This window comes from Peromyscus eremicus, chromosome X, assembly GCF_949786415.1.
Source record: "Peromyscus eremicus chromosome X, PerEre_H2_v1, whole genome shotgun sequence".
Lineage (NCBI taxonomy): Eukaryota > Metazoa > Chordata > Mammalia > Rodentia > Cricetidae > Peromyscus > Peromyscus eremicus.
In genome coordinates this window covers 41,272,766-41,296,920 of record NC_081439.1, presented here as the reverse complement: position 1 = coordinate 41,296,920, position 24,155 = coordinate 41,272,766, and the positions used below count along the sequence as shown (strand labels likewise).

At 36.8% G+C, this 24,155-nt stretch overlaps 1 protein-coding gene across 8 annotated transcripts in view; it reads right to left on the bottom strand.

The window, feature by feature from the left end:
- The window catches only part of Dmd (dystrophin), a 2,092,376-nt gene that overhangs the window by 362,718 nt on the left and 1,705,503 nt on the right, over positions 1-24,155 (bottom strand). For all 8 annotated transcript variants that reach the window (XM_059250112.1, XM_059250109.1, XM_059250111.1 and 5 more), the window contains one exon: positions 22,444-22,600. In XM_059250112.1, the coding sequence (XP_059106095.1) occupies positions 22,444-22,600 (157 nt within the window). The remainder of the gene's footprint in view (positions 1-22,443; positions 22,601-24,155) is intronic.

Below are 24,155 nucleotides of genomic sequence, written 5' to 3'. Positions count from 1 at the left end.
ATATAGTACAGTTTAAAGCAGAACTTGGGCATCAGACTCTTGAAAGGTTTGGGCAGTATTTGTAAGTGATTAGGAGCCTTTGAAAGAATTAGGCAGGGCAGTGACATGGGTACGTGTGTGTTTAGGCAGGGTAGAAATTATCTGATAGAGGAAATGGGGAAAAAAGGTAGGGCTCTAATTAGAAAACAGAGGAAAATAAATATCGAAGAAAGGAGTGAGGGGTTAAAATATCAATAAATATATGTGAGTAAGTTCCAAGGAATTGTACTATTATTTATCTACCTAAAAATTTAAATGCATATAAATCTGTGTATGAATATACATACATTGTTTAAATGAAAAATTCTTATGTGTACTGACAATGCTCCCTTCAAGAGCCAAAGACAACCTAACAAAACCCCCATCACTAGTCCTGGAAAACCATCTTTTGAGTTGTTGGTCAGGACTGTGTAAGAGAATACCCAAACATTACAAGCTGTTGCTATTGCCCTTGGTTGCCACCCCCAGTCCTAACAGAGGTAGAAGTTAAGTCCCTATTGCTAAAGATACTGAGCACTTCAAACACATGGCACAGTGGCCCCACTGATGGAATTGACCTGAAATCTCCTCCCTGAGAATTAGCTTTCATAGTACTAGAAGGATACTTTCAAGCTTACAAAGGAGAGAAGCAATCTACAGTCCTACCAAGTTATACGAACCACAGCAAAGACCAGAATGGCATGATAGCGCTAAGGGTGTAGCAGTGGCATACAGAACTTTGTGGCAACTAGCAGTACTCTACTTGGACTCAAGACTCACTCAGCAAGAGAGAAATCTTGCCTGGTCCTGGAAACCTAGTCAACTCCTCAGTACTAGTGAAGTCATGGATCATGGAGAAGAACCTACAACCACCACTTTACTAAACTGGTATAATCCCTAACTACAATCTAAATATTTATCCTTATGCCCACAGATGAATGCAGTCCTTATTCTTTACCAAGGAAACTTCTTTTCACAGTGGATGGAGACCATTACGAAAAACTATACTGAAACAAAATGTAGAGTTTTGGAGTACAGTCCCAATGGTTACATCTACAAAACAACCCCTACACCTAAGGCTCAGGAAGCATTGTGGAAGAGGGAGCAGAAAGAGAGTAAGAGGTAGAGGATCAGGGGTTTGCAGTGAGATTGCATCTCAGAATAATGCCAGAAGCTACATCCATAAAAATATCACCAACATGACTGCCCAAACATGAACTGAACAAGGATGATACCAATAGACGTGCCAAAGTGGGTGGGGAAGAGACCAAGGGGCTTCACCCTTCCACAAAGAACTACACTGAGGAATGTTGAGAGTGGGAGATATAGTCTTCCCCCAGGGAGGAGCACACCAATTAGTTGTCCAATACCAACTAGTCAGCCCTGAAAACATGCGAATAACATTCTATAGACAGAGAAGGTTATAGTTAGGAATCTATGTACATAAAAAGGAAGAAAAGGAAAAAGATATCCCCGATGACTAGGGATATGGCAGTACTGATAAAGTGCTTGCAATAAGTCCTAGATTTGATTCCCAGCACTGAACTATCACAGTATGTTAGCACATGTCCCATGTCATTAATTCCAGCAAAAGGCAGGAGGACTGGATTTTCATGGTCATCCTCTGTAGCACAGCCAGTTGGAGGCCAGTCTGTGTGACATGAGATCCCTCCTCCAAAACAGACAAATAAATAAATAAGTGAAAAAAAATCAGTGAAACCAACACAGTAGTCTCCCCTTATCTACAGCCGAATGTCCCACAGTTTTAGTTACTTGTGGTCATCTATGCTCTGAAAATATTAAACAGAAAATTAAAAAATAGATAATTAATAAATTTAAAACACTGACTTACCCTGAGTGGCATGAGTAAATATTGTACAGCCTTATTGCATCCTACTTAGGACATGAATATTTATATAGTGTGTCCCCATGGCTTGTACTAATACTACTCATAGGTTTCTTTGTAGCTATCTCAGTTTGTGATTGACTGTCAAGATATCACAGTACTTGAGTTCAAGTATCAATGAAAGCTCTAAAGAGCAAGCGAGGTGCTGCTAACAATTTTGATAAAGCAAAGAGAAACTGTAAAGTACTTCCTTTAATGAAATGGTAAGGTTTCTCACCTTTTAAAATAACATTTCTTTTAATTTTATGTGTATGTATGTATGTGGTCCTTAGTGTGCTTATGTGTGCCACATATGTGCGGGTACCTGTGGGAGCTAGAAGGATGTGTTAGATCCCCTGAAACTGGAATCACAGGTGGTTGGGAGCCACTAGGAATCCAACCTGGTTCCACTGCAAGATCAGAACGTGCTTATAATCATTGAACCATCTCTCAATCCCTGAAGATTCTCATCTTAATAAAGAAATTAAACACATTGTATGCAGAGGTTGTTATATAGTTTTTTTCAAGACAGAGTTTCTCTGTGTAGCCCTGGCTTTCTAGAATTTGCTCTGTAGACTAGGCTGGCCTTGAACTCAGAAATCCTCCTGCTTCTGTCTCCCACATAACTTACACTTTATCATAGGCAAGCATGCATAAGAAATAACACAGTGTACATATAGTTTGGGGCATTCATGGGGGCAAACTTAGAATGTATTTCCCATAGATAAGATGAGAAGGGGTCCTCTATAGTACATGAAACAGAGAAAGGCTAAAGGAAAATTTGAAAGAGAACTGGAGGCAACTAGGAGGAGAATTTCATGAAAGATTGTGAGAATGCGACTCAGAGCCAGAGTACAAAGAGAAAAAGACAGAGACACAGGTGAGTGAAGTGTTTAGAAAGTGCAGCTATGTGGAAGGAGCAAGTAGGACTCATAGATTTACATAGAGTAGATGAGTGAGTTCTGCACACAATTTAACTAAGTGTGAGGAAATAAACGTTCCTGGATTACTCTATGCACCTCTAATAGTTTTAGCCTGCTGAGAACTTTCCTGTCCCATGCAAATTAGATGTGTACCATCTGTCTGGTTAATTTCTCAAATTTCTCTGATCCAAGAAGGACAAATGGATAAGGCCTTAGTTGGTAGACTGCTAGACTAAATTTCCAGTTGTCAGAAAAAACAAAAACAAAATCAAAATCTCTAGATGGTTATAATTATAACGTATGAAGCCCAGGCCCTGGAAATATCTCTAGATTGTAAAAATTGAAGCATGTAGGGCATTGAGTTAACTCCTTGAAAATCAGTTAGATCGAGACCTATTATGTTTCCAAGGAGATACATTTGGAGAAGACAGCTGGCTCCTCCTTTATAATTTTGGTCTCTTGCCTATACAGCAACTAAGTACTTACATGCAAAGATTTTTATCAACATTTACCATATTGCCCTAGGGCATGTCATTAGGAAAGAAAGAGAAGGTAAGACTATTTATTGTAAGGCAATTAAAAAAATCTGCCTTGGATCCAGAATACCTCATGTGTATATTCAAGATAAAATTAATGATGTCTAAAAGTTACAATCATACTGAGATGAGGGTTGGCATTCTGTATATGGTACAACTTGGAGAGAGAAAGTCTGTAGGAGAAAAATATCTAAGCATCATTTTCTCATCCAAATAATATAAACTTAATGCCTACAAGTCAGTATTTAATGAGCAGAGAGAAAAATGGAATGTAATGAGAGACCAAACATGAGGAGATAAGAACAACTGATGAGACTTTCCAGAGGAAGAAGGTGACTCCTAGAGGAAAGACAGATTTGCAACCAAGAGTATCCATTGGACTGGTTGAGAGCCTGAGATAGACATTTAGTTGAGGGAAGAGTAGAAGAGGAAGTAGATATATCTAGTGGAAATTGCTTGAACACTATCTTTTCTCCTAAATAAAAAACAAATAAAAAGAAGAAAGGAGAGCAAGTCAGAAATGATAGTGAGCAGAAGGAAAAGACGATCTTTAAGAAGAAAAGTGACTTGAATATGAAAGACTACCAGACTAATGCTAGTAATAAGCTAACTACATATCTTATTATACAGAGTATTTTCAAGATTTTGAACTTTTAATGTTGTTTCTTTATGTCTTTTTGTTGTTTGCTTTTGAGACAGAGTAGCCCAGGCTGGTTTTGAATCCTCCTGCCTCAGATTTTTGAGTTTTTTAATGGAGGGCTGAGAGTACCTGCATGGTTCAAGATACTGTACAAGCTTATAAACTTAAAACCAGGATTATACCAGGAAATTCAGACAGACCCTGGAAAACTAGGATAGTTGATCACACGAACAGGAATAAATACAATACAAATAATTAGGAACAATATAGATCTGGATAGAACAAGCTGGAGATAACTATTGTAGTGAGATCTGTAAAATAAGAGTATGGATTAAAGGTCTCAACAAACTGAAAAATTCCAAACTATTATATGATAGTGCAATTCCACTGTGAAAAGCAGGGAGAAGAGAATTCAAGGCTAACAGTCATCCATTATGAGAGACCACTGGCTTTCCACTTGAGTTGTTGCCAAGGGCTTAGCTATACCACAGCTGTGCAATTTCATTTCTTAAATGTGAGTCACTGAGGATTAAAATGAATCGAAAGGAAAAACAAAGGAATTTCTGTCATGACAAAGAAATAAGCACTGTTGTTTTCACACTATTTCCTCAAATTAAAGAAAATGGATAGAAGACAGGATTGTTTGTATCTACACAATTCAATAGACTAAATACAAAATGGGTAAAGAGAAATATGTAAAAAGAAAGGAGTTGTTGCTTCTAGAAAATTAGAAGCCAAACAAATTGATAATGTTTTATATTATGTAGACAAACTATAAGTTGCAATGTTATTTTAAATATTGTTATCTGACTATTCTTTCATTTATCTATGTAGTAAAAACTGAGCACCAATTGTTGGTGGTGTACCATTGTCCTAGGGTGGATATCAGTAGTCCTTGTATCACTGAATTAAAGAGAACTTGGTTCATGCAGTTCAAAATTAAAAAGATTCTTATTACAATGATGCAAAATTGTAACTTCAACATCTACCTCACAAAGTAAACACTGATGATTATAAAGGGCCAGATAAATCATGGTAAAATAAGAGTGTGTAACCTTAGTACTCCATATATTTCACATAAACTGAAAATCAACAGAGAAAATTACATCTAAATTATACTGAGAGCAAACAAACGTAGAAGGCAGTCAAGATATTCCAACCAACATATAAAGTATGTACATTATTCTCTAAAGTCCATAGAACTGTCTCTAAAATACTGAGTCTGTAAACAGTCAATCATGCTTCAGAGAGGCTCCAGGAGTCCATGCCACACCTTACTGAACTATGGGCTACTGACATATTCTGAGAGAAGGGTTCCATTTTCTGTAATTATGTACCCACTTGTGGTGATATTTTATTTGTGCTGAAATGTGGTGATATTTTATTTGTGCTTTAATAAATAAAGCTTGCCTGGAGATCAGAGGGAAAAGGCCAGCCATTATAAGTAAACAAAGAAGTCAGGCAGTGGTAGCACATGCCCTTAATTCTATCACTTAGCAGGCAGGATCTCCATGTGTTCAAGGCCACAGTAGGGAACACAGCCAAGAGTGGTGACACACGCCTTTAATCCCAGTACCAACCATAGAGACCTGGAGGTCTGTACAGACAGACAGAAAGTGACAGAGCTGTGTAGGAAGAGGAAGTGATGTAGCTGGGCTAAGAAAGCCAATGAGAGAACAGAACAGAAAAGGCATATAAACATGAGTATACAGGAAGTCGCTTTCTTTGGAAGCTGCGGAGTTGGTGAGGTGAGGTTAGTTCATGGTTTGTCCTAGTCCTCTGATTTTCTCTTGGGCTTTAACCCAAATTCCTGGCTTTGTGTTTTTTTTTCTTTTTATTAAGACCATTTAGAAATTCGTCTACACCCATTAGTTACTGACAAATTCACAGTCAACTGGATGGCAGTGATTAAACTCAGTGAGTCATAAAACAAAGAAAACATATATGCGTGACAGAGACTTTTAGGGAAAGGGGGGATGAGAAAGCTGGGGGCAAGATAGGAGGTAGTGTGCATGAATGAAAGAGCATGTACTATATATACATGTAGGAAATTGACAACACATTTAATAAAGGCTATATTAAAAAGATACAGTTACAGGCATGAAATTTATTTAAAATGATGTTTGCTGCTCAAGAAATGATGCCAAGAATTGACAAATGAGATTACATGCAATACAAAAGCTTCTGTCATACAAAAGAAGCAATCAAGTGAAAAAACAGACTATATAAAGTAGGAAAAAATCTATCAGCAATACATATGACAGAGGATTAATATCTATCTAGAGTAAACAAAGAAATAAAAACAGAAGAAGAAGAAATCAAACAATTCAGTAAAGAATTGGACTAATGAAATGAGCAGAAAATTCTTAAAAGATGAAACACAAATGACCAATAAACATACAAACACCTTCTCAACTTCATCAGCTACCATTGAAATAAAAACAAAAACTACATTGAGATTGATCTTCAGTTCATTAAAAATGACAATCAATAAGAAAACAAAAGCAAACACTAGCAAGGGTGTGCACAAGAGAGACTCTGTATACTGCTGGTGGGACTACACGTGACTCCAGCTACCATGGAGACTCATATAGAAGTTTCACATAAAACTCAAAAAAAGAGGGGGTGAGAAGACTCTAAGAACTAGAGGAAGAAGACATCTACTGTGCAATAGTCTCTTCTACAAAAAAATAGAGGACACAAAGTTGGGGCAGGGCTGGAGGAAATGTTGGACCTGGTAACAGATAAGTGGAGGAGAGGGTAGAAATGACCAAAATATTTTGTATGAAATTCTAAAAAAAAAATAAAACTTTTTTGTATTTGAAAATAGGGCTATCATATGGTCCAGCTCTACTTCTCCTGGGTTTTTAGCAAAGGACTCCATGCTAAAATGTGACAAACAATCCTGGGCATTAGTATTTATTGCAATAGTATTTACAAGAGCTAAGTAACAGAACCAATCTAGGTGATCAACAGCAGAGGACAGGCTAAAGAAAATATGGTACATATACAAAACAGATTTTTTTTAAATCTATAAAGGGGAATGAAGTTGTGTTATTTGCAGGGAAATGATTACAACTGGAGATAATCATATTAAGCAAATTAAGCAAGGCTCATAAAGACAAATTCTATGTTGTTTTTCTCATTAGTGGTTCCTATTTTTATTCATAGATATAAGTTCATATATACATACATACATATATATATGTATGCATAGTCTTTTTCTGTATTATCTAATCATTCAAATATATTTATTTTGAACCTGCTCCATATAAGGTAGGGAAAAATGCCAGGAATTTATTTTTCTTTGAGTAATCAATTGTTTAGTTATGTTGGTATAATTAGGACATCTTTTTATATAATTAATATTTAACCAATGCAAATTAAGGTACAGATAAGCAAATATTTAATTAAGGTCATGTTAGATATTTTGAACTCAAGTGTTACAAATCATAGGCTAGAAAAAACCTGAGCAGTCTTTGTATCCATCAGAATTTGAGGGTAAACCCTATTGCAGAAGACACCATACACATTGGTCATGGGACAAGGAAAAATTAAGTTGATACTGAAAAGGTGGCTTTCTTTCTGCTGGTTAGCTTTCATTGAACTGGAGGGTACTATGTTGGCTGCTGGAGGAAAAAGTCATCACCACTCTTACCTAAATGTGGACACTGAACTGTAATATTGGCATATGGCAAGATAAATTAATGTACAGTGTAAGTACAATAGTGGCACAAATGTTATGGGTGTAATCAACTAACTGTTTTTTGATTGGATTCAAGGCCTGTTTCACAGGATGAAACTCAGGATTAATACTATAAATCTGGCCAAGATCCATGGTTGGGGAGCTCAAAGGCCCTAAGGGATAACCTTCTACCAGTATCATTCTGTCAAATGTTGATAGTAGCAAACTGCCCTTTAAGTTTGCATCTCTATACCTACAAATTACTACAATTCTCAGACTTTATCAGAGAAGTCTTTTTTTGTTTATACAGTGGATGGTTGTGAAGTCAGAAATTCATGACTGGTCAAGGTGCAGAGAACAAGTGTCAGTAGAATACTCAGCTGAAAATGGGACATCAACATCACTCCCCCACAAAAGCACAAGGACCAATGCAGAAGAGAGGATAGAAAGACTGTAAGAGCCAGAGATATAGCTGAAAGTTTTCCTATGTCCTGCCTGGTCTACAGCCATTCAGACCCAAGTAAACACACAGAGGCTTGTATCAATTAAAACTGTTTGGCCATTAGCTCAGGTCTACCACTGACTAGCTCTTACACTTAAATTCAGCCTATTTCTGTTAATCTATACATCGCCACGTGTTCTGTGGCTTTACCTGTGTGCCATTACACAGAGGTCATTGAGAACTGGATTGGAACAATTTATTCTAGACATAATAAGTTTGCTTTTCTCATGAATTCACAGCATCTCTTGTTGCCTGCACAAGATTTGCACAAGATAAAGTCAGTGAAAATTCTAACATGGAGGGGGAGGGAGTTTATAACCCCTACCATTAAGGAGCTGTAGAAAGTTGATAGCTTCTGGAGGAGGGAGAGTCAGTTTAAGGGTGTGGTTCTAGTAGGTTTACCATGCTCCACTGGATAGTCTTGCAGTCAGGACTATATGGACAGCATGAATTAGATTCAATAGGTCATTAAAAAAAGAAGACAGGTAGATGAAGTGAGTAGGGAGGGGAGGTATGAGTCGATCTGAGAGGAGTTAGGGGAGGGAAAGAAGGGTGAACATGATCAAAATACATTGTGTGAAATTCTCAATGAACTAATTCATTCATGTGTTTCAGTTGTTTTGCAGCTTCTTTGTAGCTAAATTTTATCTATATTTCTATTGAAGTGTCAATGTCTTATTTGTGTTATTCAGAATGTAATTTGATGGATTGACTGCATATCATTGTCTAACTCAGCAGAACTTGACCAAACCACATTACAATGCAGTGTAGTTTCATGTAGCAGGGGCCCCAGAGTCCAAATCTGGCTAGGGCCAGAACTGGCCACAGTAAAGGTCATTAAATTTCCCAGAGATTTCCTATCCTCATTTGTGAGATGTCAAGTTGGATAACTACATTTTCCAGTTCTCAAATTCTTATACTCATCATGACTGACTGATAAAGTTATAGGTATGATTTGGTACACCCTCAATAAATATTGCTAAATTAAAAAGAGACTATCCAGTCATAAAAATCAGAGAATACGTGTGTGTGTGTGTGTGTGTGTGTGTGTGTGTGTGTGTGTGTGTATGCTTGATGTAGACAAAATCAACAGGCCTGCAGGCAAAAACCTCACCTTATGAATCATTAGAGAACTAAAAACAATGCTGTGAACAATGTTGTGAATTGGGGAAAAGACAGATCTTATTCTGAGCTTGCTCATATGTTCCAGATCCAAAGTTTTCCGTAATTTTTGAGGAACTGGCTGTAATTTCCTTTAGTGGTGGCCGTATGAAACACTGCTTTCTGCAATTTCTTTCCTTCCTTCATTTCTTCCTTTCTTCCTTTCTTCTTTTCCTTTTTGAAAGTGTTTCCTATGTAGAAGACTATGGCCTGCTATAACAATTGTGATACTTCTTATTGCTTCTGAGTGCTGAGATATGTGCTTCCATGGTTGGCAAACTTAGTGGTTTCTTAAAGAAGTTGTTTATCCTCAAACATCCCAAGGTCTTTTTGTATGAATCACTGCTTGGGGGATTTTCCTCTATTTTATACCATTAGGTAAATAAGTAAATATGAGACAGACCATTAACATTTAGAGTAATTTGATGGTAGCTATACCCATTGAACAAAGGCTGTGGTAGTTTGAACGAGATGCCTCCCATGAACCTTAGGAATTTGAATACTTGGTCTCAGGTTGGCTGCTTGTGGAGAATTAGGAAGTGGGGCCTTGCTTGAGGGGTATGTCATGATGGTGGAGGTGGTGGTGGTGGTGGTGGTGGTGGTGGTGGTGGTGGTGGTGGTGGTCGTGGCTCTTTGAGGTACCATTTAGTTGTATCTCTCTCTGCTTCTTGTTTGCATTTTAAGATGTGAGCTCTCAGCTGCTGCTCCAGGCAGCTGCTGTCTCCTGCTTCCACTCTGCCATCCCATGGGCTTTAAACTTCTGGAACTGTTAGTCCAAACCAATTTCTTTCTCCCATAAATTGCCTTCGCCATGGTATTTTACCACACTAATAGAAAAGTAATTAATATAAATGGTTATAGAACAGAAATATGTATGGATATTAAGACAGTCCTATCTGTAACTTGATCAGCTTTTAATAGTATTGGCATCCTATATTATTGTTCTAGTTCTCATACTATTATTATTTTTACCTTGTTAGCATCCTTCTTCTATTGATTTTGTATATCAGAGTTGCAGAAAACATTCTGCCATTCTCACGAACTTCCTTATGTAAAAGGCCAACATATTGAGTCTCAAACACATAGGAAACAGTTTACCAAATGGTGACTTATGGAAGATCTATTCTCAAGTAATTTAAAACCAAGACCTTGCAAAATGGAAAGGGTTCAGTAATGTGGCACATGACAGGAAGATACCAAGAATCTAAACAAATTTTATACATGTTCATAAAATAAAGACAAAGGAAAAAGAACAAAACCAGGACATCTGGACCTTACCTTAATGTTCACCTGAGCCAACTAACATTTAAAAAGTTACAAAAACAGGCTTATGGGCTATAAAAGGTCATTGTAATCTTTTTAAACTATGATAAGAATGCTTAACATAAGTTCTACCCTTTAACAAAAATTTTAGAGCAAGCAGTAGTATTGTTAAATATAGAAATTGTGTTGTATAACAGATAGCAATTTATTCATTTTTTGTAACTTAAATTCTACCCAATGAGTAATAATTCCCATAACATTTGCCAACTCTGTTCTGCTTTTGACTCATAAGTATGGCTATGCAGTCATCTATAAATAAAGTGAAAGGAGCTGTATGTTCATTTTACTCCACTACTGAATACAATTGAAGAGAAACAATCGTAGGGTCTGATACACCTAGCTATTGTTTCAGACAGTCAATAACATGAACAATTGAATTAATTTAGAAAAATGTCTAAATAATTTTGAAGCAAAAATGAAAGTAAATAGATGTATTTCAAGATAGATCAATTTTTAAAATGCTGTTTATGAGAAAACATTTCTGAGTATTTATTGGGAAATGTTTCCTTTTCCTCACAAACTCCTTGCTCAGATTTATTTTCGTGGGAGCCTTTTAAAACAAAAGCTGCGTTCTCTGAAATCAAGAGCATGGAATAGAATAAAGGTTGGACTCCTCACAGGTCTTTGATACTACTGAGGAATGGATTATTGCCCACACAGCATCTTGAACAGCTGTTTGACTTCAATCTTCATTCTGGGCTATTTCCAAAAACCACTGGGGAAGTTACTTCCCACTGACAACAGAGTTGTTAAGTTCTGAGCTGACCTTCAGAAATCACTGGGGAAAATCCAATCTGTTCCTATAGCCATTTAGAGAATTTAGTTTTAAGTCATTGAGCCTAAATTCTGAATTCTGGTGTTGATAGTAAATAAATGGATTATTAGAAAAGCATATTACAAATTAGTCATATCCAGTCTTGTGATTCAGCCAAAATTCAAGACTGTCAAATGTAAGAAGAGTATAAATTTTGAATCATACTGTTTGTCCTGTCTCTTAACAGAAGATGGAAATGAAACCCCTGATTAGCTTCAACCATAAACCTTCAAACATGCTCATTTCTTACTTTCTGTCACCTACAAAAGTGGTACTGCCTGTCTGCTATTTGTTCAAGATATAGAGTTCTGAGTCTTCCTTGACTGCTTTGCCCACACTCCATGCCCCATCTAACATATATTTTATCAAGTGACCCATTAGAATAAATCTTAGGTGAAATAACAGTTCAGCAGATCTATCATTTCTCTTCTAGCCCAAGTCAACATTATATCTTTTCTAGATGACTTTACCACACTTTTTTTCCTGTCAGTTATCCACAAAGCAGCCAAATGACCTCAAAACAGACAAGTCAGGTGCTATCATATGACTAGAGATCCTTCCAGTGAGTGATGTCTTACTATACATAGAATAAAATTCCCCCTCAAACTCTGATCTGCAAAACTATTTGTCATCTCGCACTTGTCTCACTATATAACCAGCATAGCTTCATTTTCCTATAACCTACAATAAATACTGTGCATCTCACTTTACCATGAATACTCCAAATCTCTTTTTCCATACGGGATTCTGAAACTTTCGCTTGCTTTGTTCAGAATTATATCCCCCTCTCCAATTTTTGCTCACTAACTCAGATATTTATTAAAACATTATCTCCTTTTCTTTCTCTACTCCTAGTTGATTTCTACTTTGTAGCATTTACTAATACTTGATATTTTTTCATACATTAATTTATTGGTTTACTGTGGGTGTGCAGGGGGGCAGGGACCCATGATTCACTTTTGTATCTCTGACTTCTGGAGTATAGAAGACACTCAATAAGGAGTTACTTAAAGAATCGCTGAGTTCTTACACTGTTAGCTATAATGATAAGATTTTTTTTCTACAATTTTTTTTTGGAATAAATGAACACAGAAAAAGATTGGAGGTTCATTTGTAATTAAATGATCTGTGTAAAAGTGCTCTGAAAAGATAAAATACTATACAAATATTATACTTAAGAGAATTTGTCATGATATCAAAATAATTTGACAAAGTAGGAAAAAGATTTGGGTGGTGAAATCAATTTGTAAATTGCTCACATTTCATCTTCTTATAGTCATTAAAAAAGAAGCAGTTCCTAGATGACTGCATTCTTACATTTTGATGATATAGCTAGTTTGAAGAAGATTTCCTCAAATGCCTAGAAATGCAATTCTAAAAATAAATGTGAAGTTTCTACTATTCAGCATCTCCATGTATGACTGCATAGAACATCACATTTATACAAAGCTTCTTGTATTAGTAATAAAGAATAGATAAAAAGATATCTCACTCCTGCGACATAGTTACCAAGACAACTTAGAGCAAACATAAATCTAAAAATCTAAAAATCTAAAAATCTAACTTTGCAGGAGAATGAAAACATTTAGAACTCCAAGAGACCAGATTATTGAATGCTGGAATGAACATTCCAAAAGGCATTTTCTATTTCTATACAAAGACACCACAGAGAACTTATCCAGCTAATACACACACTAAAATGAAGCTGAACTAAGTAGGCCAGCATTGATAATAGAATTAACCTAAATAAATGTAAAATCTACAATGTGATTTGGGGATAATTTTATTGAATTTATAATCCTCTGCTTCACTTTGTGATGACATCTGAATAAATCTAACATGTATAATATATGACCTGACAAATGAACAAGTAAACTACTTTATTCAAGCCTTTTCATTTGTCAACAGCATCCTGGCTCTAATGGCTTTCTGTCCACTGTTTTAATAATGTATGTATTGATTACTTCCATCTAAATTGTAACCAGAAAACTCTCAGGAAGCTTTGAAGATGTCCTTAATGGTCTCTAGGGAAGGGCTTACACAGATTTTTAAATTGAAAGATGAAAACCTCACAGCAAACAATTTCATTAGTAAAAGTGCAAACAAAAAGTCATTACCTACAGTGTTCTTATGATCAAGATCTAATCTCCATTTGGATCTGGGATACAAAGACAGGAATTAAATAAGTTCCTGGTTTATTGCAGCAACCTGAATATTCCCCATTATGATTTCCTTTAAGATTCTCTCTAGGTTAATCACAGAAGCAGACAAGTAATAAATATCACTTTAGTGGCTGCTCAAGTAAAACAAAGGAAGTCAGTTTTAAAAATATATCTGGACCAGAATAATACACATTAATTGAAAACAAGTCACTGTAGTGAAGCAATTAATTAGTAACTGTAAAACAGCCAGGATAACATATTCCAAAGATATAAAAATTGGTGAGTTTGTATTTGCTAAGGCATATTTGAGTTTTAATTATTTATAACACTTCACCACATATGGAGCATTATTTTATTAATTAGACTTCAGAGCCATTCACTTAAAGTTGTTATGCTGCCCAGCTGGTTTGGGGAACACAGATCTTCTCTCATGGGTGATAAAACTACTTTCAGAAGTGAAACAGCAGTTCCCAAAAACTTATATGGACAATCGTGGCATTTTACCTACTATAAAATTATAGACCTTTTCACCACAGCAAACAAAAGTAATTATATTATGAAATTGTATCATTAGTCTAAAGATAAACAAAAATATATACTCAACAAATTTAAGCATTCTTAGACAAACTAACAATAAAATGAACTATACATTTGATCAGAGTTTCAACTTTTGATATTTTAATGGGATATGGGTTTATATTGGCTAGTTTTTTTATTTAATCAACCTTATAAAAACTTGAGTCATTTGGGAAGAGGGAACCTCAGTAGAAAAAAAATGCTTCTACAAGACTGGCATGTAGGCAAGATAGTAATGCATTTTCTTGATTGATAGTTGGTGTGGAAAGACCTAGATCATGGTGGACAGTGTCACTCTTAGGATGGTGGCCCTGGGTGATGTAAGTAAGTAGGCTGAGTAAGCCAGGAGTAGCAAGCCAGTAAGTGTTATACCTTCCTGGCCTCTGCATCAGTTCCTCCTTCCAGGTTCCTGACCCGGCTTCCTGGATGATGGCCTATAAGCAGAAATAAAACCTATTCCTCTCTGAGTTGCTTTTGCTCATCACATTTTATCATAGTCATAGAAATCCTGACTAGGAGAGGTTTCCCAAGACAAGGCTATCTACCCTCTCTTTATCTATTCAATATAGTAACTGAAATTCTAGATAGAGCAAAAAGACAACTAAAGGAGATCAAGGGATACATATTAGAAAGGAAGAACTCAAAATATCATTATTTGCAGATGATATTATAGTATACATAAGTGACTCCCAAAATTCTACTAGGGAACTCCTACAGCTGATAAACACCTTCAGTGAAGTGGCTGGATACAAAACTAACTAAAACAATTAGTAGCCCTCTCATATACAAATGATAAATGGGCAGAGAAAGAAATCAAGAAAACACCACCCTGCACAGTAGTCACAAATAGTATGAAATATGTTTATGTAACTATAGCCAAGCTAGTGAAAGACCTGCATGACAAGAACTTCAAGTCTTTGAAGAAAGAAATTGCAGAAGATATCAGAAGGAGGAAGATTGCCCATGATCATGGATAGGTGAGATTAACATAGCAAAAATTGGCCATTTTACTAAAAGCAATTTACAGATTCAACACAATCCTCATTAAAATCCCAGAACAATTCTTTACAGAACTTGAAAGAACAATACTCAACTTCATTTGAAAAAAAAAAAACCAGGATAGCTGAAACAATCCTGTACAATAAAAGAACTTCCAGAGGTATCACCATCCCTGCTTTTAAGCTCTACTACAGAGCTGCTATAGGAATAAAAGCCGTATGATATTGGAACAAAAACAGACAGTCAGATAAATGGAATTGACTGAAAGACACAGAAGTAAATCCACATATCTTTGGACACCTGATTTTCGACAAAGAAGCCAAAATTATACAATGGGAGAAAGAAAACATCTTCAACAAACAATGTTGGTCTAACTGGATGTCAGCGTGTAGAAGAAATCAAATAGAGTCATATCTATCTCCCTATACAAAACTCAAGTCCAAGTGAATCAAAGACCATAACATAAATCCGGATACACCAAACTGGACAGAAGAGATTGTGGGAAATAACCTTGAATGTATTAGCACAGGAGACAACTTCCTGAACTGAATACCAGTAGCACAGACACTGAGATCGACAATTAATAAATTGGACCTCATTAAACTGCAAGGCTTCTGTAAGGCAAAAGACACCTTCAACAAGACAAAAGGACAGCCTATAGAATGGGAAAAATCTTTACCAACCCCACATCTGACAGAGGGATAATTTATAAAATATATAAAGAACTCAAAAAACTAAACATCAAAAATCCAAGTAATCCAATTAAAAATGGTATAGTGATCTAACCAGAGAATTGTCACCAGATGATTCTTAAATGGCCAAAAAACACTTAAAGAAATGTTCAACATCCTTAGCCATCAGGGAAACACAAATCAAAACAACTCTGAGATTCCATTTTATACCTGTCAGAATGGTTAGGATCAAAAAACACAAATGACAGCTCATACTGGCCACAATGTGGAGCAAGGGGATCATTTCTCCATTGTTGGTAGGAGTGCAAACTTGTACAGCCACTCAGCCACTTTGGAAATCAATAGGGCAGTTTCTCAGAATATTGGGAATTTCTCTATCTCAAGACCCAGCTATACCACCCTTGGGCATATACCCAAAGGATACTCAATCATACCACAAGTACACTTGTACAACTTGTATGAACTATGTTTATAGTAGCTTTATTCATAATAGCCAGAACCGGGAAACAATCTAGAAATCCCTCAACAGAATAGTGGATAAAGAAAATGTGGTACATTTACACAATGGAATATTACTCAGCTGTTAAAAACAAATAACATCATAAAATTTGCATGTACATGGATGGAACTAGAAAAAAATCATCCTGAATGAGGTTACCCACACCCAGAAAGACAAACATGGTATGCTCTCACTTATAAGTGAATATTGTCTGTAAAGTAAAGGATAACCATGCTATCATACACAGACCCAGAGAGGCTAGGCAACAAGGAAGACTCAAGGGGGAATGCTTGGATCTCCCTGGGAAGGGGAAATAGAATAGATTTTGTGGGTGCACTGGGGGTGTGTGGGGATGGGAACATGAGAGATCAGATAGGGGATGTAAGGGGAGAGTACTGAAAGAGACAGTTGGAAAAGGGAACATTTTGGGGTGAGACAGAAACCTACTCCAAGGAAAACTCCCAAGAATCTACAAGGAAGACTCAAGCTAAGTCTCCCAGCAATAGGAGATATGTAGCCCAAACTGGCCATCTCCTGTGACCAGGGAAGACTTCCAGTGGAGAGATTGAGGCGCTAACCTAGGTACATGATCTTTGACCTACAGTCTGTCCTGCCTATGGGATGTGCTGGGATTGTTGCCTAGCCCAGTTGATGTCATAGAGGCTTTATCCAAGAACTGATGGAAACAGTCAAACATTAGGCAGAGCTCAGGGAATCCTGTGGAAGAGGACAGGGAAGGATTGTAGGAGCCAGAGGGGTCAAGGACACCACAAGACAACCCATGGAATCAACTAACCTGGGCTCAGGTTCTCTCACAGAAATTGAACTGACAGCCAAGGAGCCTGCATGGGATTTATCTAGGGCCTATGCATGTATGTGACAGTTTGTGTAGCTTGGTCTTCTTGTAGAACCCTTAACAGTGGGAGTAGGGGTGTCTCTGATGGTTTTACTGGCCTTTGGGACCTTATCCTCATACTGTGTATCCTTGTACAGCCTTAATATATGCTTAGTGTTACTGCAACTTTTATTTTTTTTTCGAGACAGGGTTTCTCTGTGTAGCTTGGCGCCTTTCCTGGAACTCGCTTTGTAGATCCACCTGCCTCTGCCTCCTGAGTGCTGGGATTAAAGGTGTGTGCCCAGCCATATTACCGCAACTTGGTATGTCATATTTTGTTGATATCCATGCGAGACCTTCCCTTTTATGAATAGAAGCAGAGGAGGAGTGGATGCGGAGGACAGAGGTGAGGTGAGGGAGAAGGGCTGAATGGAAAGGAGGGGGAAAACTGCACACTTGGGATGAGAGAGATAGAGATAGAGATAGAGATAGAGATAGAGATAGAGATAGAGATAGAGATAGAGATAGAGATAGATAGATAGAGAGAGAGAGAGAGAGAGAGAGAGAGAAAGAGAGAGAGATTGATTCCCATCAAAAGCAGTCTTCAAAGGCATTAATAGTTTACCGCAGATAGTAAAGAGACAATTTTTAAAAGTGACACTGAAAATGCACAGGGAATAAATTTATGATTACAAGTGATCCATCTTGACATCCAGCCCAGCAGTCATATAAACAGCAATTGAATCACTAAACTAATAAAGAACCAGAGAAATGTGATCCTGGAAACATGGAAGAGAAACAAATGTTTAATAAAAGTAGAAATCAAAACGTATTGTTGACTACATTTTGATGGAGTTTTATACTGAATGCATTTCCATTTTCTCATTCTGAGTTCTGATGTTCTGACAGAAAATCCCGCTTCAAAAGATCTTGCTTCATTCTTTTTATCCAGGCAGCAAGTGTGTAACTGCTGGGTAAACCTTTGTAGTACAGCTCTGACAGAGCTACTGTAGAGTAAAACTGGGTATAAACTGTGCTTTCATCAACACCGGGGAGTGACAGATTCCCTGAGAAAGGACAAGGCTTTGTGATAGCCACCACCCTAAAGATACCAAGAGAAGCTCAGTTGTGCATTGGGCCAAATCACAAGTTAAGATGTGTCAAAACAGATCAACACACTTTACAAAAGGATATTCAGTTATTCAAATGGTTGATGACTGAATCTGAGTCATAGTTGAAAGAAGGCAAACATGGAAGACTAGAGGAACTTGTAGCAAATGAGAAAAGATAAGTGGGCTAAAACCCAGAGGCACACATCTGAGTGATCCATAACTCCAGCACACTTTTAACTCTAGCACCCCCATTTTCTCAACACATATGTCTTTCCTGCAATTTTTTAATGGAGACTGAGAATTTATGTCCAAGCATTTGAGCAGTATTAGCTCAATTAGTAAGCTAACAGACCAAGTAGTAGCCAGGGACAAGAAAGAAGTAGTTATAACAAAATGCTGGAAAAGGGGCTCATGGCAATTCTGTTGACCAATTTCTCTGTCTTTTCACTGATGAACAAAATAGTAGTCACCATCTACATATATTTATTTACTACTAGTGCAGTTTCCCAATGATTCATTTTCTTTTGCTTTTGGACCTATAATAAAATTATCTATTTTATATACTAATTCAGACTCAATTTACTATATCATACCATGAATTCTATTTAAAATGCTTATGGTTCTCTTCATAAGAGGAGAAGGAAAGATAATAAGAGCCAGAGGTAGAGGGTGACTCCAAGGAAGTAGAATCTTTCAGATACAACAGGACTGGTATTCATATGACTTTTGTGGAGAATGTGACAACACCCTCAAGATGCACAGGTTCAAATCAGACAAAATCCCACACTAAAAAGGAAAAGTAGACAAAAATTCTACCCTTATCCAAGAAGTGACTTGCAATTGATAGCTCCTGGGAAATTTTTTCCAAAGGAGTGACACTGGGTATATCAAACAAAATCCAGGGCAGGCCCTATGCCCCAGAGTAGATGATCAACACAAAAAAGACCCCATGTTTTTTTGTTTTGTTTTGTTTTTCCTTGTGCACTTTGTTTTCATATTCTTTATCTCTTTTTTAAGTTTGTTTTGGTTATTGTGGGGCTTTGTGTATTTCTTGGGATAGAGAGAAATATGAATTTGGGTTGGTAGGGTGTTGAAGAGAATCTGAGACAGTTTAGGGAAGGGGAGAGCATATGATCAAAATACATTGTGTAAAAAACATCTTTTTACAAAACAAAAAATTTCATTCTTCTCAATGAATGTTTCAAAATTAGGACATTTACAAGTGTAGCAGTATTAAATTTCAACTTGCTACAAAGACTTAGTAATCTGAATCACATAAAAAGAAATGCCAAAGAAACAGCTTTTTTAGCATTGTCTTTCAAAGACCTCCTGGTCATCATATATCTTTTCTTTTTGTAAATTTCTATTCCTCTTCTCTGCAATAACTGAGCCTCTGACCTTTCTTGAAGATGCTACCATTGGCTGAAATCTTTCTTTCAAAGACTGAACATATAGAAGTGTTACCATTTTATCAAGGTTTGTCATTTGATGGTAATTTATCTTTGCTGACTATTCATTTCTGTGCATGGACCTTTTACTCCCATTTGAAAATAAAAACACTTATCAGTATCTACTATGCATCAGCTATTCCACTAGGCTATTTGGTTTTAAAATGTGAAGAATATTAAATTTTTGCCTTCCCCATTCAGAACCTGCTTGAGAAGACAGAAATGCGAAAAACAAAACAAAACAAAAACTAAATAAACAATTGGCCACTGGTGAAAGATGCTAGGGAAGGAATTACTAATTAGTCTGAACGTTAGAGAGATATTTAGCTTGTAAATAGTATATAAATGGTATAAAATTGGTGAGGAAAGGAAGCTAATAAATAAGTTGGGGCTGATAATGTTCCATCCCAGAAACTGACTGCCTAACAAAAACCCCAATATCAGACATGAGAAGCTCTCTTTTGAGTTGTTGGTCCATGTTCCAGTTAGGGTTACTATTGTTATGATAAAACACCATGGTCAAAAGCAAGTAGGGAGGAAACAGTTTATTTGGTTTATACTTCCATACCACAGTCACTGAAGGAAGTCAAGACATGAACTCATGAACTGCTAAAACCTGGAGGCAGCATCTGATGGGCCACAAAGGGGTGCTGCTTATTGGCCTTGCTCCCCATGGCTTGTTCGGCTTGCTCTCTTATAGAACCCCCATCCACCTGCACAGGGGTGGTCCTACCCATTATGGCCCAGGCCTTACCACATCAGTCACTAAGTAAGAAAATGCCCTAGAGGCTTAGCTACAGCTCAGTCTTATGGAGGCTTTTTCTCAACCGAGGCTCCCTATTCACTAGTGTCTCTAGCTTGTGTTAAGTTGACATAATACTAGCCAGAATAGTCAGGGTTGTCCAAGAGAGGTGCAAAACATACAAGCTATTGGTATTGCTTTTGTTTGCTGCTCCCACAGGATTTGGAAGGTAATTCCCTACTGCTGAGGATGCCATGCACTTCAGAAACAGGGCCCAGTGTTCCATGACCTAGAATTATCCTGAAAGCCTCTTCCCTGAAGACTAGACAAGAAATCTTCCAAAAAAGGGAAACAACCAACACTCCTATCCAGCCATGTACACACACACACACACACACACACACACACACACACACACACATATCACTTATGAACCACAACAATGACCAGCATGGCTCTATAACCTTAAGGGTCTAGCAGTAACATGTCTGCCTTGGCAGTAACTTAAAGCTCTACAATTGGAATTAAGACATGCTATACAAGAGGGAACCATATTTGGTATTGTAAACAGTCTAACTACCCAGGGCTAGTGAAGTCATGAATTGTGGAAGAAAAAATACAACCACCACACTACTAAACGACTGTAATCCCTAACAACAATCTAAACATTTATCGTTAGATTCACAGACAACTGTAGTTCTCACCTCTAACCAAAAGATCTCTTAGTAACAGACTGAGACAAGAACAGAAGACTACAACTAACCCAAATGCAGAGTTGTTGGGGCCTCCCAGTGCATACACCTACAAAACAGCTCCTCTACCAAAGGCTCAGTAAACACTGAAAAAGATGGAGTGGAAAGAGTAGAGGAGCAAGAGGAACAGGGAGTTTGCAGTGAGATTGTATCAATTAGTCATATTAGAAGCTACACCTGTAAAGTCTCATTGACAAGACTGCCTAAATATGAGCAGAACAAGAATGACAATAGATATGCCAAAAGGGACAAGAGAAAGCCCACAAGGCTTCAACCCCACACAAAGAATGACAGGAAACTAAGGAATGCTAAGAATGGGATAAATAGTCTTCTCCAGAGAGAAACACATCAATCGGTTATCCAGTACATATGCTCAGCTCTAAATACACATACAAGTAACATTATACAGACTAAGCAGATTGCATGTAGGAAAAAAATATACAAAAGCATGCAGTAACAAGTTAATGAAAAAGGAGGCCATGAATTTAAGAGATTAAAAAGGAAGGGTATATGTGAAGGTTTGGAGGCAGGAAATGTAAGGGAGAAATTATGCAACTATTACACCAAAAAATTAACTAAATGCAATATATGGATCTTATTTTGATTATTAAAATAAAACAGAGAACTTAAAAAATTGATATATGTGAGAAAAATTGAATATTTATGGATATTTGATATGATATAATTAGTTATTTTATAGTATTATATTACTGTATTTACTTACAAAAAGCAAATCCTTCTCTTTTTGAGAGACTTCCTAAAATAAATGGAATATGACTGAGATTTGCTTCAAAATGACAAGGGAATGAATAGAAGCATAGAAGAAATAAGACAGTCTATGAATTGAGGATTGTTTTTATCTTGAAAAGCACATCAGTGTTTATTGAAATGTTCTGTCTACTTTTATAAATATTCAATATTTTTCATGATCAGGAGAATTTAAAAACAGACAAAAGTGATATTACTGATTCAGATATTTTTGACATTTAAAATATAAAGGGCATGGGTTATTTATAATTAATCAATGGACAAAATGACTAAGATATTTCTCTCCCATTCAATTTTTTAATTAAACACAATTTAAAAATAGTCATGTAATGCTTTTTATGCATAAATCATTAATCTCTAAATCATCCTACCCTGTGCACGTCATTCTGCTTCTGAACTGCTGGAAAATCACCGCCGATTGGTGCCTGCCGGCTCAACTCATCACCTTTCAGCTGTAGCCACACAAGAAGTTCCTGAAGAGAAAGATGCAGACGCTTCCACTGGTCAGAACTGGCTTCCAAATGGGACCTAAAAATGAACAGGAGCATGCTGTGTCAGAATATCTTGGAGTGTAATTGATGAATCTGTTCATTCCATTGCATTGATTGGATATTGTCATAATACACACCAATTGTGAGCTATATATCATAGCTCTCAGTAAAAATCTGGCTACCTGATTTTCCGAGTCATAAAACAAGGTGGGAGTATTCCAATGACAATTTGGAGGCAAGGCCACATTCTGCCATATGTTTCTTTCCACATACAGAATTCTGAGACTTTTGGCATGGCCTGCAAGCGGGAATAAAATGTTTTCCTATCCTGTTTCAGCCATTGATTTTTAATGTTTCTGGTAGAAAAAGACTTAGACCCAGTGACTAATAAAACCCCTTGATTTTCATGTGACTCACACTGGAATTCTTTCTGCTTTGAGGAATGGAAATGTCTCTCCCCACATTTCGACTTTTCCATTTCTTACACCCTGGGCAGCCTTTCCCTTTGCCTCCTTCCGTCTTGTGTCTGGTCCTTTCTGCTTTACTCCTCATATGCTTCTCTTGTTCCTCTACCCTTTTTTATTCCTCTGCAACTGGGATTTGTTTTTCACCAAGTTCCAACCTTTTTTCTTATTGTTTCCTCTGTGTGAAATGTGCAGAGACAAAAACTCCCATGGAAGAGATAGTGTCCTCCAAACATGAATAATTTATGCAGGAGACTAAGTCTCTTACTATCAGCTGTATTTAGAACATGGTAATCCTTAGAAGCCATGTAGGAATATACAAATGAATGATCTGTGCCACATTTCATTTGAGGAGGAGAAACTAAATTAATAAAATAAATCATCATCCAGAAAACAAAGGAGAAAGTTACAGTGCTTTTTCCTCAGGTCAATCTGCAACCATGCTGCATCACTAACATTTGATCAGCAAACACTAATTAATTCATAAAATTAATGCTGCCTATAACATAAACACACTAAAGTCTCTAGGGCTGCCGTGAAATTTAATGCAAAGCAGGCAGGTAGAAGAACATTTCCCTTATCTGCTCAGTGACTTGGCCGGAAATTTCCAATATAACTCTCTTTCTGACCTTAGAATTACCAGAGTATGCATTTACTACTGAAATTAAATTGTTTCAGATTTTCCAAAAGATACTCTAATGAAGTCATAAAGGTCTTTAAAACATGCAAATAAATCTTCAATTTGAGGAATATGAAGAAAGCAACTGGAGAAACTCACAAAGTTATAGTTATAGAAGTATTAATTACAGCATTGCTTATCATTGTGATAAACCATAAACAGTGTAAATATTCAATGCTAAGGAATTTATTACTTCTGTGATAGTAATGTCACATAATGAACTCCTATGTAATATTCAGTATGATGGCACAGGCAAATGTATATGCATATGGAAAATGAGAAAGTGGGTTACAAAAAAGAAATGCATTTTTTTTCTTTTTTCGTAAGATGTTTGTATGTAGCTAGGTATACATTTGTAAGCACATGCTTGACCTTGCATGGAAATATATGGAATGATAACCAGGTTGTCGTTCAGGGTTAGATTTGCAAGATTTTCTTTCATCTTTATA